At 50.7% G+C, this 14,409-nt stretch overlaps 1 protein-coding gene and 1 long non-coding RNA gene across 3 annotated transcripts in view; one reads left to right on the forward strand and one right to left on the reverse strand.

Annotated features, from left to right (window-relative positions):
• Positions 1-14,409, reverse strand: part of LOC142020683 (uncharacterized) — a 40,142-nt gene that overhangs the window by 4,222 nt on the left and 21,511 nt on the right. The gene's annotated exons all lie outside the window — the stretch shown is intronic.
• Positions 2,316-14,409, forward strand: part of MLKL (mixed lineage kinase domain like pseudokinase) — a 31,111-nt gene continuing 19,017 nt past the window's right edge. The window contains exons 1-5 of the mRNA XM_075008779.1: positions 2,316-2,393; positions 4,728-5,186; positions 7,483-7,599; positions 9,798-9,990; positions 13,118-13,215. Of these exons, the coding sequence (XP_074864880.1) occupies positions 4,730-5,186; positions 7,483-7,599; positions 9,798-9,990; positions 13,118-13,215 (865 nt within the window). The 5' untranslated portion in view covers positions 2,316-2,393; positions 4,728-4,729. The remainder of the gene's footprint in view (positions 2,394-4,727; positions 5,187-7,482; positions 7,600-9,797; positions 9,991-13,117; positions 13,216-14,409) is intronic.

A 14,409-nucleotide genomic window follows, 5' to 3' on the forward strand; every position in this document is an offset into this window, starting at 1 on the left:
CACCAGCCACCCTGGGGAGAGGATTTTGGGTGCTCACAAGCCAAGAGTTGGGCTGAAAAGAAGAAACCCCATTATACTTTGCATATGTAATGCATGAAGTAAGGAGTTTCTGGTAACAGCATGTTGTGGTCCCCTTTTCTAGCTTTCCTGAGTAAAACTCCACTTTGCCACGCGCTTCTCATGAAGCGGGGCTTTGCCCACAAAAGCGTAAACCCAGATAAACCTGTGAGTCCCACAGGACTCCTTGTTGTTTCCAAGTCAGAAGAGCAGCGATCGCTCCCAGCTGGGAACTGGGTTATTTGTGCAAGTAAAGACATGTTGATTGCTTCTGTAGGAGGAGCCTATCATCTACTAGCCACAACCAGGCCAAGAGCAGGGTGAGTTTCCTTTCTGCTGTACCTTTACTCACTGGAGCGTTGCTAGGAATACAGCTTGCTTTTCAGCAGGGCAAAGCAACAGAGCTGAGCACTTCAGAAAGTCAGGCCATGTAGCTCAGTGCCCAGATATGGACAGAGGTGCCTGAATGCTAAGGCTTCTACAACTTCGACCCTTGGGCTTGGGGATGGCACAGCCAGCACCCTGTGTTCAAAGATCATGAATCCCACCCCTCAAATGACAGGCTTAGTTTAACAAATCATGAGGGTTTTTTTTTTTTTTCCATGATAAATTTGGTATTGACAGTCTCTGTACCTAAGTGAGGCGGGAGCTTTGGAAAAGCCGACGCACTATGTTTAGGGCCCTACCAAGTTCATGAAAAATGTGTCATGGCTCATGAAATCTTGTCTTTTGTGTGCTTTTACCCTATCCTGGACTGAAGACAAGCGCGCAGAAGTAAGGGGGCAATACCATACCACACCGTCTTTACTTCTATGCTGCTGCTGGTTCTGCCCTCCAAGCTGGGCTCCCAGCCAGCAGCCACTGCTTGCCAGCTTCCCAGCAGCAGCGCAGAAGTAAGAATAGCAGACAGTACAACCTCAGCTACAATACCTTCATGAGTCTCCCCACAATTCCTCTTTGGGTCAGGACCCCTACAATTACAACTTACGAAGTTTCATATTTAAATGGCTGAAACTGTGATATACATGACTTTAAACAAGTCTCTACAGTAGATCCCCAAGTTATGCAACGGCTGCTCTGGTTTCTCCTGGAAACTGACCCAGCGTTTAGGAGCCCCAAAACCAGGGAGCAACTGAGGTAGCTTAAAAATCAATCTTTGTCCATCCCCCTCCATGCACTCATTCCCCCCCCCACCCCCCCAAATTGCTTCTTGGCTGATGTGCTGAATCCCGCCGCATGGTGTTTAAAGAAATTTAAAGTGACACGGCACTTAATCAGAACATTGTCTAGCTCAATGGGCTTTGACCAGTCTTCCATGACACGCTCTGTGCCACGAGAACTGGCCAAGTGTGCCAAGAAAGTTCGTCGATTTCCCCTCCATGCAGCTCTTTGAAGAAATGCTGCTTCCTAGTCCAAACAAGCTGGCAGGGAGACCACCAACCACCCCACAACACCACCCCCGCGTTGTGGCAAGAAGGAGGCTGGGTAGAAGCTTGTTGGAGCTGGGATATGGTTTAAATGCTGTGTCCTGGCTCCCTAGGGCTGGCAGGGAGGAGGATCCTGCTCTCTGAAGCCACCTCCCCCACCAGCAAGTAATCGAGTAGCCACTGAAATTTTGTGCAGTTACTCGATTACTCAACATCCCTAGCAGAGCGTTGAGCAGATTTTGAAAATGTGTCTTGTGCTCGCTGTCTGGGACAGTGTGTTCTGTGGTGGATTTGAAACACTGATGCATTTCACCCTTGTTTAGCTCGTTGTGTGCACTGCTATATTGCAAACCTCTCTGGTAAGACCCTCACCAGAATAAGTGTCAGTAAATGTGCGATTTCTGAGCAATTAGTTCAGCTGAAAAAAGGGGGTGTGTCGTGGACTCGTTTGTCTCGTTGAAGTATGCTGTGGTACTGAAACAGTTGGGAACCACTGGTTTAGCGCACAGACCAGGGGCTCACCTTTCTGGAGAGTTCTGGTGTCTTGGCCACTCAGTAGGGCCTTGTGACATTTAGCTTTTCTGACCACATTATTTCCTGCCTGACTTTTTTGTTTAAAATCAACAACCACAAACACAGGATGCAATTTGCCCCATCCCTTTTCCCTCAAAGACCAAAGCAGGCAGCAGCACAGACAATTTCCTGTGTGAAAACAAAAGCCCCTAGAGTCCATCCAATACAGAGGGAGCTGCAAAGGAGGAAGCACAATTGCATAATCCTCAGGGAGGAGGGGCCAAACTGGGAGAGAGAAATGTAGAGGGAGTTTCTCAGAAGTTTGCTATGATACTCAGCCGGTCTCTTAGACAAGACAAGGGATCGAGGGAGAGACTAGCTTGGCAGGGGGGTCAGGTAAGTTTGGCTATTTGATCCCTATATTCAGGGGTGAAAGTAACTTTGATGTTGCTCACAGGTACAGTCCTATTGCAACCTGGGTCCCTGGCAGCTCTTTGATTTTTGGGTGCTCACGAGCCACAGCTCAGCCAGCTCTTGCCAGCACTGCACACCCAGTTACCTTGACTTCTGCTTGTACTAGAGAGAGGAAGCAGCTTTGAGCTATGGTGTGCCCGGCTGATCTGAGGGGAAGAGAAACTGGTGACACTTTTAAAATGCTGCTGTTAAATCTTTGCCCTGGCCAAGATGCAGAGTATGGTAGAGGAGGCAGACTGCTGGGAGGGGGCTGGGAGGGGGCTGGGGCTGGGGCTAGGGCTGCCTCCGCCAGCTCTCTCTTTCCTGCAGCTCTGGAGGAGTTGTTTTCTGCCTGTCCCACCTTTGGCCGGTGTGAAGAGTGCCCGAGAAGGCAGAGGGGTAATAGATGTGAAAAAGCTGCTGCAGCAGAGGCTGCCTGGGCGACTCTGAGTGGGCTCCTAACTTGCCAATTTCTGCCTCCTGTGTTGCCTTTGCTGATCGCGAGGATGGCTCCAGAAAGCAGTGGGGAAGCAGGTGGGGGGCACAGAGTGCCCTAAGAGGGGCAGCGGAGACCAAATCATGGGACTGCATGCCCTGCCAGTGCCAGGCTTCACAGGGAAGGCTCCCCTCTGGCGCACACTTGACTAGGATAAGGGGTGAGCTGAGCAGCAGCAAAGCAGGCCCTGCAATAAATGGGCACGTGGTCTAGTCATTTGGAAGCTGGGCCAGGCCCTGAGTTCCTTACTCAGCCATGAGTCAGGCCAAACACCTGCTGACTCCTCGGTGAGCGTCACCTGAGTAAGGGCTGAATTACATGAGGAACTCAGGGGTAGGGCAGATCAGACCAGCCCCTCAGCTGGCATAAATCAACATCATGCCATTGGAGCCAAAGATGAGCGACATCACTGAGGACCTGGCCCATGGAGACGTTGGTTTGAACAATTCAAGCTAAAATCCTCCTGCAGCCAGGTGGGTGTGGAAAAAACGTCCAGGGCATATTGAGCAGGGACCGTGTCTATGTCACAGTAAAAGGCAAAGGTGCACAGATTGAGCCCTCTAGTCCAGCAACATCCATAATTCGGTGGGATTTCAGTTAGCTGGATGACCACTTATCATGCGCGGGGCCAAGTTTCCCGTGGTCCCATAAAATTTGCTTTCAGCCACCAGTCCTGGCTGTCAGTGTTCTGTGCTGTTATTTAGCAATAATTTGCCCCTAAATGTCTTCTAGGAGCTCACTAAGCAGCAGAAGTGTTGGTCATGTGCTAGGCAATATTGACCTCCTGTGGTCTGGCAAATTCTCTCAGCTGGCACCGGTCAGGCCCCAAGGGTGCTGGACTAGAGGTTCAACCTATATGGTGCCCCATAACTAAGAAAGGAGGGAAAGAGAAAACTCACAAGTTTTCACAAGTACTCCCAAGTACAACAACTCAAGTATTTGCAGAGTCTCTCTAGACGTGGCCGTGAGAGATGGGTAAATTGGTTTGAGAAAACATAAATACCAACAGCTCATTTACCCTCTCTCATCTCTGGGGTCTGACTTGGAGAAAGGGGCTAACAAAAAGTGTACACAGATGTGTGCGAGATGTCGCTGTGCGGGTGTGGTAAGAGCGCATGTAATGTAAGAGGCCCAGTCCTGGACCTTGTCCAATTCTGCAACGAAGGTTCTGAAATATGTGGGCACATCTTTGGCCATTGCAGTTCCTGCCTTGATTGGCGCATAGAGCTTTCGCCACCAGCCTCAGAAGGGCTGGAAGGTTCAGGCTAAACTGGCACAAGATGCTGACTGCTTACTGGCTTATCCAGAATGAACCCTGGCTGCGAACCTGGGGTGAAAGCAGACAGCTGGCATAAGCCCACGGCACAATGGATTTAAGCAGAACCCTGGTGCTTGCGCTAGCCCTCTGCCCAGGCTTTAATTTCAGCCCCCTGCGAGGTTCTCTTGTCACTAGCCACGGAGGCAGAGGTCAGGGAGGCTGTCCCACGTGGCAGGAGTTGCCGAGGAGAAGGCTCTTGCGCCAAAAGGTTTGAAAGGACTGAGACAAAACCATTAAAGGAAGGTAGCATCTCCTTCCCATGCCAAAGCGGGGGCGTGGTTTCGCCAGTCCCTGGCCATTTTTCAGTGGAGGCTGGATGGACGCTCTAGCAGCGGTTCTTTGGGGAAGTCCTATGGTTTGTGTGACACAGGTGTCATAGGAGGGTGGTCGTCATGATCCCTTCTTGGAATCCCCAGCCCCAGGGGGTGCTGTGTGGCTGACGGGTGAATCCCATTCCTTTCAGGTATGGAGGTCGCAGAGAAGGTCCTGACCGTGGCCCACCTCATCTACACCCAGGTTGAACAAGTGAAGTGCTGTAAGCACCAGTGCCGCCGGCTCGAGGCCCGTGTGCGCCTCCTGCTCAGGCCTGTGGAGGTCCTCCATGCCCACCCTCCAAAGCAAATCTCGCTCCAGGTGAAGGAGACGTTGCAGCAGCTGCTGGAGACCTTGGAGAGGGCCCAGGAGATGGTGAAGAAGTACTGCCAGACCACCTGGCTGGAGAAGTTCCTGAAGGCCCACGATGTCACGGAGGCGTTTGTGCAAGTGAATGAGCGCCTAGGGGATGCTGCCCAAGGGCTCTCACTCCTGCTGCAGGCTGAGCAGAAAGAGGCCTTCCTCGAGCTCTTCCGGCGAGACACCCGCAGTAGGGAGGACAGCTACGATACCCAGGCTGACAAAGCCCTCTGGGAGGAGATGCTTGCGAGTGAATAGGCATTTTTTGTGGCTCTCGTTTACTCTGCGTGAGGGAATTAGCTGAGATGGCTGGAGCCAGCATGTCTGACTCCACACCCCCAAAGTTTCAGCATTGGCCTGAGGGTTGTATCTTCCAACAGAGGCAGGCTAAGCCGACAAGGGACCCAGATCAAGGACATGCCACCTGTGCCACCACATTGGGATGTTGGCAATGCCACATGCTGAGCACACGACAAAGAGTGGCTGTTATATCCTGGATGCCACTGTGCCAAACCCAGCAGGTCTATTGGCAGGCTAGCGAGCACGGGTACCTACTACATAGGGCACTGGCGTGCCCGCTGCTGGAGCCCCGTGTCCGGGTCTGGTGCTTGCAATCCAGGAAGGAGGTTGATAAAATGGGGAGGGGTCAGAGAAGAGTCATGAGGAAGATTTAAGGGTCAGAAATCCAGCCTGGTAGCAGACGAGTCAGGAGGTTCAATTTAAGTACCTCATCAAGGAGAAGACAAAGGAGTGACTTGATTGCCATCCAGAAGTACCTATCCGAGGAACAAATGTTTAATACTGGGTTCTTCTGTGCAGCTGAGAGAGGTCTAGCACAATACAATGACAGGGAGTGGGAGCTAGGCTAATTCAGATGGGGAAATAAGGAGGAAATGTTTAACAGCGAGATTAACTAACCACTGAAACAGTTTACCCAGGGCTACGGTGGAAACCCCATCAGGCCATTTTAAAGTCAAGATGGCAAGTTGCTCTAAAAGTTCTGAGCTGGGGATTATGGTGAGGCAGGTCTCTGCCTGTGCTATTCAGCAGGGATGTTAACTGGTGAGCGTCCCGAGAAGGACAAGGCTTACCAGTTAAATGGTTAACCGGCCCCCGCCGGTGTACTCCAGTGGCAGCCAGCCAGGCTAGCCCAAAGCAGCTCCATTGCCATGGTGGGGGCAGGTGGTAGGGCCTAAATTAAAATGGTTACTCGGTTAACTGCTAGCATTTAAATGGTCAACTGTTTTAACATCCCTACTGCACAGGAGGTCAGAGTGTATGAACAGTGGTCCTTCCCAGTGTCCTGCCCAGGAGAGACCAGGTGCCATCTAGATGATTTGCAGAGAGCCCACAGCATGCACATCCGCCAGCATATGATTTTACTAGCGGTGCACCTCTGCACATGGCTGTGCCCATAAGGAAATTATTCCGCATGGAGATGGAAAAAATGAGAGGCACCCCTGGTCCCTTCTGGCCTGGGAATCTATGAATCTAAAAGAAAACTCGGGGCTTTTGCTTCTCTGGAGTGATCCCCTCCAGGACCGGAAGGGGGTGGTGGGATGCACAGTGCTAGAACTGTGACCTTGCAGCTGCAGAGTCTGGCTTCAAAGCAGCACAAGAAAGGCCCACAAGGAGGAGGAGTTTTGCAAGATTGCCAGCCAGGAAATGGCTGGTGCCGAAAGATGAGATTTTTCACAAACGACCATGTAGCCAAGAAGACCCAAGGCCCATGGACTTTCTGTGAGCTCCTGAGTTACAAAGGGGCTATAAAAATCCCATCCTGAAATCTTCCAAAAGATATTGGGGGCTGGCAGCTTGTGGGTATGGCGGTGGAGGGGCCGAGAGCTGCCTTGTAGAGCACAGTTCTACTTTGAAGAGCAGCGATGTAAAAATGGCCCCTTGGCACTCAGCAGATCTGCTGCCTGCGTGCATTAGAGCCAGATAATGGTATGTTCTCCCACTTTTTACACCGGCATTGGCCACGCTGAGTCAACCCAGAGATGGAAGGGGGAGCTGGAGTTGATTATTTCTTCTGCATCAGTGCTTTGGTACCATGGTGAGAAAATGGATAGGTCCGCTGCATTATTTACTTCTGTTCCAGTCAGTTACACTAAGGACAATTGGGCTGTGGTAGGTGTTGGTGAGGCCCTAATTGGGCTGGCAGGACGTTGAGTTTCCATGTTACCAGGGAATATCCCAGCAGGATTCTCCAATCCCAGCTGGCAGGAGAGCTCGTTGCACACGAAGCACATTGGCTCCAGAGTTGCTAAGAGAAAATGACCACGGTGCCCAGCAAGGCCCTTCTCATGGACTCACTTTTGAGGGCAGAACTGCACTTTAAGCCAGGTGGAATATTAACAGCTTGAAGGGCCAGTCTCGCTAAACCTCCTGCTCCTTGGCAGCCTGTGCAACCCAGTCCAGGGCATGCCCAGTCAGACCCCTGGGGGCCAGACCATGGGGAAGGGTCACATGCCATGCAACAAACCAAACATCTGTCCTGCTCGTCTTCTAACCACCTTCCCTTTCTGCTTCGTCCTTTCCCCTAGGAAACAAAGATACCCAAGATGCGGTGGCTCATGTCCATAATGATGTCAAACACGTGGGGACAAAGGTGGAGGATGTGAGAAGCAGGGTGGAAGAAGTTCGCCAAATGATGAAAGAGTGTAAGTTACCATCATGCCTCCCAGGGCAGGGGTGGGCTGTGAATGACTGACAATGAATATTCACCCTCCAGGCTCGGGGCCAGCAAGTTCATGGGTGGGCTTTGCAGTCCTGATGGATCAGATGAAGAACAGGTAGAGAGGTACCTCCACAGGCTCCTTCCAAGTCCAGCTCTGCTCCCCATGCCGGATGGCTCTTTCTGTACCTGATTGATCCTCCAAAACCCAGTTCTTGCACCTGCTTCTTGATATTGGGCACGAGTGGCTCAGAGGAAGACTGCAGGTGAGACTAGATGGGCTTTTATGGAGAGCAGGCATCACAGAAATGGGATGAAAAGTGATAACTCAAAGGGAACTTAGGGACTACAACAAGAACTTTTTGCTAGAAGCTGGACATGCAGCAGGTGAGGTCTCTCCAGTAGAGTTGGTACCATTACACTAGGCACGAGTGAGACCTCTCCTGGAATGCTGTGGGCAGTTCTGGATGCCTATGCTCTAGCACGTTGAATTCAACTGGAACAGGTGCAGCGAAGGGCTACCAGGATGGTTTGAGGAATGGAAACCTTGCCTTGCGGGAGGAGAATCAAAGATCTGGGCTTCTTTAGGCAAAGGTGGGGTTGGCAGGGGGAGATACACTTACTATCTATATACACACCAGATAGACACATACCAGGGAGGGAGAGGAGTTATTTAACTTAGAGCCAATGTTGCCACAAGGGCAAATGGCTATGAAGTGGCCATCAACAAGTTTAGGCTTGAAATTAGACAAGGGTTTCTAACCCCCGGAGGAGCAAGGTTCTGGAACCACCTTCCCAGGGAACAGTGGGGGTAATGAACCTAGCTTGTTTCAAGGCTGAGCAGGATAAGTTTATGGAGAGGGTGGTGTGCTGAGATGGCGTACCATGGCCTATGTCCCATCCGCTACAGCTGTCACCAAATACCTCCGATGGTAGGTGATGGGACACTAGATAGAGAGAGGGAGTTTCTGAGTTACTATAGAGGTTTCTTTCCCAGCTGTATGATTGGGGTCTCATCCACTTGCTCGGAATCTAGCTGATGGCTCAAACTGGGATTGGATAGGTACTTCCCCTCCCCGCAGCCAGATTGGCACAGACCCTGGAGTGTTTTTACTTTCCTCTGGGGCCTGGGTTGTTCACTGGTCTCAAGTACAGTACATGGTGGAGTCTCTGCAACAGGAACTCTTTAAATCAAGATTTGTAGACCTCAGGCATTTGTCCAGAGGCTCTGGCCCCATGATATGCAGGAGGTCAGACTAGGGGATCATGATACTCCCTTCTGGCTTTAAAGGCTCAGTCTAGGAGATTAAATCTCACCATGTAAGCCCTGTTCTCCTTTATGGCACAGTTGCAACAAGCCATAGGGAAACCACACAGCAGCTGTATAGGTTGGGTGGCGCTCCCTCTGCCCGAAGTTTATCCAGGGATAAAACATGACAAGCCATTGTGTTTCCAAACCAGAGACCTGTCTGGGAAGAAGCCAATGAACCACTAAATCTGGGATGCTATGGTGATGAACATGGTATAAAAAACCTCATTGGCTAGGTTAGGTTGTGTGCCTCCATCCATACAACACATTATGAACTAAACAAGTCATTTTGCCTGCAGTCTGGAAAGGCAGAGATTGGCTTGGCCTGCACTTAAAAGTTACATTGGCTTAGCTACCTCACTCAGGGCGGAAAACTTCACCCTGGTCCACTCAGCTATGCTGACAAAACCCCCTGTGTACACACAGCTTTGCTGATGAAAGCTGTTAATGTCACTGGGAGAGGTGATATTGTTACACCAGCGGAAGAACCCCTTCTGTCGTTGTGCACCACACCAGCAAAAGGACACGGTGTTGGCAGGGTCTCCATCGTGTAGACCTAGCCTGAGGAAGAGTTGTAGATGGCTCTTCTGTGAGGTGTCCACTTATTATAGTGAACAGGCCACTGAGGTAGGGGTAAAAGGCTAAATCTGAAACTGGTTCAATAGCCTTTCTCCAAGGACTTTCCTGGAGTTTTCGCTTGGTTATGCTAGAAATGTTTGTTTGCAGACCACACCAGCACCCCGTTGAAGCCTTTCTTCCTCTTTAAAAGGAAACCCTGTGTAAGAAATGTTCTATCCCTAGCACCCCACTGTCATGAGTTTCTTAGTAAGAGCATCATCTAATCCCCCGACCCCCTTTGTTCCACTTTGTCCCAGTGCAGGACGCAGTCATGAAAAAGGACAATGCAGTTCCAAGAGAGGAAATCACTGAGATTAGGATGGAGGATCTCACTAAGACCCCCTGGATCTTCCTGATGGAAACCCAAAGCCACAAGCTCTACAAAGGAGAGTTCTACAAGTATCCCGTTGCCATCAAAGTCTTCAAAAACCCAGTGATCACCTCCACTGAGTGAGTCATTCAGCAAAAGTCCTTCCACGTGGGGTGGCGGGGGCGGGGGCGGGGGGGTTGCTGTCATCTTCTTCAGTCACTGAGAAATCCCTTGATGCTGGAGGAAGAGGCCTCTTCAGCTGGGAGACAACCTGGCGACAGCAAAGTAGCTTTGCTCCCCACACCCTGCTAAAGCAGATAGCAAAACACTGCTGCTCTCTGGGAGGAGGTACCAGCCTAGTGTTTTGCAGCACCACACTTATCTCAGAGCCCTTTACAAAGCAGGGAGGGAGGGGCAAGATGACTTATTTAAACCCTTGTAATCCGGATGGAGCACAGGTTATCTACAAGTCTCCTCCACTTCACTCTGTCTTGGGACAAAACTTCTAGCTGACCCCAGGAGTTCCCCAGTTGTTGTCCTTCATCTCAGTAGATCTTCTCCCTGCTGGATGATGGTTTTCTGAGAGTGTGGCCTAGCCGTCCCCATTCTCCTCACTTTATTAGAATGTCAAGTGGTTTTTGTTCTGCTATGTTCCAGAGCTGCTCGTTTGTGACCAAATCTTGCCATTTGATGTGAAGGATGTACGTCAGGCATTGGTTATTAATGCCTGTAGCTTGTGATGTAGACTTTAGAGTACAGTAAACTCTTGGGTTATGTGGGGGGTTGTGTTCCTGCAGCTCCCACATAACTCAAATTTTCATGCAGGTTGAGAGGGGAGTGGGAACCAGGCTGCAGCCTGGGTCCCGGCTCTCCTGGGCTTGCAGGTTGGCTGGTCAGTTTCCCGGCTCCAAGAGTGGTGGGGAGCCAGGAACTAGAGGGCAGTCTGGTTCTTGTCCCCCTGCTGCTTGCAGGACCCGTACAACTGACCAGCCACATGCTGCTCAGTTTCCCAGGAGACAGGAACCAAGCAGCAGCCTGGTTCCCAGCTCCCTGTGGCTTGCAGAACCCAGGAAACTGAAGAGTCCACCAAGGCTGGTCAGTTTCCTGGCTGCTTCTCCCTGCCTTCCCCCAGCTGCAGGGCTGTCAGACTCCCAGCGGCACCACTGGGGTAAGGCAGGGAGAAGGGGCTCTTAGCCTGCCTGGCTTAGGTTGCCTCTTAGTCTGCCTAGCTGCCTGCAGCTGCGGGCAGCTAGGAAGGCTGACAGCCACAGACCAGCTTCAAGTGGTGCTTAATTCACATTAAAGCAAGTTATAGACAACTTGTAAGCTGCCTATTTCAAGGGTTTACTGGATGCCAGGTCTTGCGTTCAGTCAAGAGCACAGTCTTCACATTTGTGTTGAAGATTTGCAGTTTTGTCATTGCAGATATTATTTGTGATCTCTGTATGGGACACAGTGTCTTGAATGCAGCTGTTGCTTTTCCTATCCTGGCATTGATATCCTGGTCTGTTCTTCCATCTCTACCCATAATACTCCCCAAGTAGGTGAACTGCTCCACATCTTCCAGGTCATCCCCTCCCAGTGTGATGCTATTGTTCTTGGACTGGTTGATCCTCATTGTCATGGCCTTTCTCCTGTTGAGGCTCAGTCCAGTCATGAAGGCAGTTTTGTCTAAGATGAGGGAAGCCAAAATCAGCAATCTAACTAGAATAACTCAAACTGTGGCTTAGCCACTAGAGCTTGTCCTCTGGGGAGAGGGCACATTGGGCAGGATCCTGAGGTTGTCTCCTAGTCTGCCTGGAAAATCCCTTGGGATCTGACGCCCAAGAGTGCAACTCTTAAGCCGTGTCTACACGTGCACGCTACTTCGAAGTAGCGGCACTAACTTCAAAATAGCGCCTGTCACGGCTACACGTGTTGGGCGCTATTTCGATGTTAACGTCGACGTTAGGCGGCGAGACGTCGAAGCCGCTAACCCCATGAGGGGATGGGAATAGCGCCCTACTTCGACGTTCAACGTCGAAGTAGGGCACGTGTAGACGATCCGCGTCCCGCAACATCAAAATAGCGGGGTCCGCCATGGTGGTCATCAGCAGAGGGGTTGAGAGACGCTCTCTCTCCAGCCCCTGCAGGGCTCTATGGTCACCATGTGCAGCAGCCCTTAGCCCAGGGCTTCTGGCTGCTGCTGCGGCAGCTGGGGATCCATGCTGCATGCACAGGGTCTGCAACCAGTTGTCGGCTCTGTGGATCTTGTGTTGTTTAGTGCAACTGTGTCTGGGATGGGCCCTTTAAGGGAGCGGCTTGCTGTTGAGTCCGCCCTGTGACCCTGTCTGCAGCTGTGCCTGGCACCCTTATTTCGATGTGTGCTACTTTGGCATGTAGACGTTCCCGCGCAGCGCCTATTTCGATGTGGTGCTGCGCAACGTCGATGTTGAACGTCGATGTTGCCAGCCCAGGAGGACGTGTAGACGTTATTCATCGAAATAGCCTATTTCGATGTCGCTACATCGAAATAAGCTACTTCGATGTAGGCTTCACGTGTAGACGTAGCTTTAGAGATAGGAACAAGGGACTTTGTTAGAGTTTAACCACAAACAGGGCAACAGCAGAAGGCTCAAAGTTGATAGGCTTTGGGGATATTTAAGCCCATTACTCCTTTTAGCTTAGCTGTCCTTCCCAAAGATCATGACCCTGGGCCTCATCAACAGACACATCCCTGCATTCCCTGTGCTAGTCTGGCTCTATGGGGTACTGGAGTCCAGAGTCATTTGCTTTCTTCCTCCCCGTATTCAGAGGTTTTCTGTGGTTCTCCAGGCAATGGTGGAGGGTGAAGAGCATCGAGAAGAAATGGCTGGTGGAGTGGGTGTGCCTTTCTCTGTGTAAGCATGGACACCAGACTCCAGTGCCAATGAGTGATGGCTGCCACATGGCTAGCAAAGTGCATGCTGGGAAGTCTCATAGAGCAGGAAACCAGGGGTCTTCTTTAGGTGGTTACTCTTTAGGGACAAAGAAAGGTAGCAAAATGCAGTTAAAGGGAGATACGTCTGGACCCAGGTTGAAATCTCACACGCATGCAGTGGTGCAAGTCTGGTCTTTCCTCTCCCTCTCCCCTTCAGGTTTGGTGAGGGAGGAAGCCTAGAGAGGGGCCGGGGGCCGTATTGCCGAGATCAGCACCGACATCGAACCATATTGGGGGTGCAGGGTGCCTGCTGCACCAGCACCCTCAGACTATGCCCAGAGGCCTGACTGCTCTGCTGCCTGTTGCAGGAGAGTGAGGGAGATTTTCCACAAGGAGATTGAAACCATGAAGAAGTTTGAGTCTCCAAACATCCTTCGTATGTACGGGATCTGCATCGATGACAGCGGTAAGCAGCCCCAGGGAATGGTATCTTGGTCACTGACTCATCACAAGCAGCCCCCCAGTTCACCTCTTTGCACCCATCTCTAGCATAACATTGTCCATCCATCCCTGACCGCCAGCTGCTGCACACATGGAAGGGCCTGGCTTACAAGTCCAGAAATAAGGCCCCACTTGTGACCTCCCTCCCCCCCAATGTGACAAGGCCACTTTCCATAGGCGTGGTGAGATATGGCCAAAGCCAGCCAGCAAGGGTGGAAGGGACATGATGTAATGGGATAGCCAAGAAAATGGCTGAAGGAATAGAGCCCTGCTCTGACCGCCCCTGGCCTCTCTCCGCAGGCATTCATGACTCCAGTAGTATTTATCCGGCAAAGTGGACCACCTTGCTGCTGAGCCGTGTCTGTCTGTTTCTCCCTGAAGTGACATGGGGCCTGCCTATGGCTGAACCTTGCTCCATTGCCGCAGGAAGGAAGGCACTGGCAGTTGGCTCCCACAGAAACAGTGTGATGTTATTTTAAGCAATTAAACCATAGAATGGGCTCCAGAATGACCTTTTACGGTTTTGCTGTTTTCCCCTAGGCAGGTTCCTTGGTCTGCACTGGAGTTTTGAGACTCAAACTAGTTCAGTGTATCTCTTACAAATGCACTAAATTAGATTAAGCAAGTAGATAGTGAACCAATATCAGTTGAAGCAACCTACATCATTGGTTAATTTACGTTATTGTCCAAACCCAATTTGCAAGGGACAAATTATGGTTGTAATTGAAATGACAATCTGGGTTGCTGGTTCCTACAGTTAGTAATGAATCCATATTGAACAGGTTAAAAACACAGTTCTCTGAAAGCTTTAGAAGAATGTTAAGGGGATAAGACATTCCCTTTTATTTTAGCTGTCTAGCCTGTTACTTGCCTTTTAAGGAAGTACAGCTCTTAAAACAATTTCCTGGCAACTTCCTTCTCAGATTGCTTTCTCCCATGAACTTCACGCCTCACAGAAACTACCTCAAACTTTCATTTATCTAGTTTATTTCTCCTCCCCACTGTAATACAGTTGCCTGGATCTCTCTGACAGCCTCTCATAGACACGACACCTCAGGGTACCACACTCGTGATGGCTTTAGAACAACCCTAAAGATCTTTCTATTTAAATAACAGACTTGAGAATTTAGTGTCCACTTTGGAGGACAGATAAGTGATC

This window comes from Carettochelys insculpta, chromosome 14 (genome assembly GCF_033958435.1).
Source record: "Carettochelys insculpta isolate YL-2023 chromosome 14, ASM3395843v1, whole genome shotgun sequence".
NCBI lineage: Eukaryota > Metazoa > Chordata > Testudines > Carettochelyidae > Carettochelys > Carettochelys insculpta.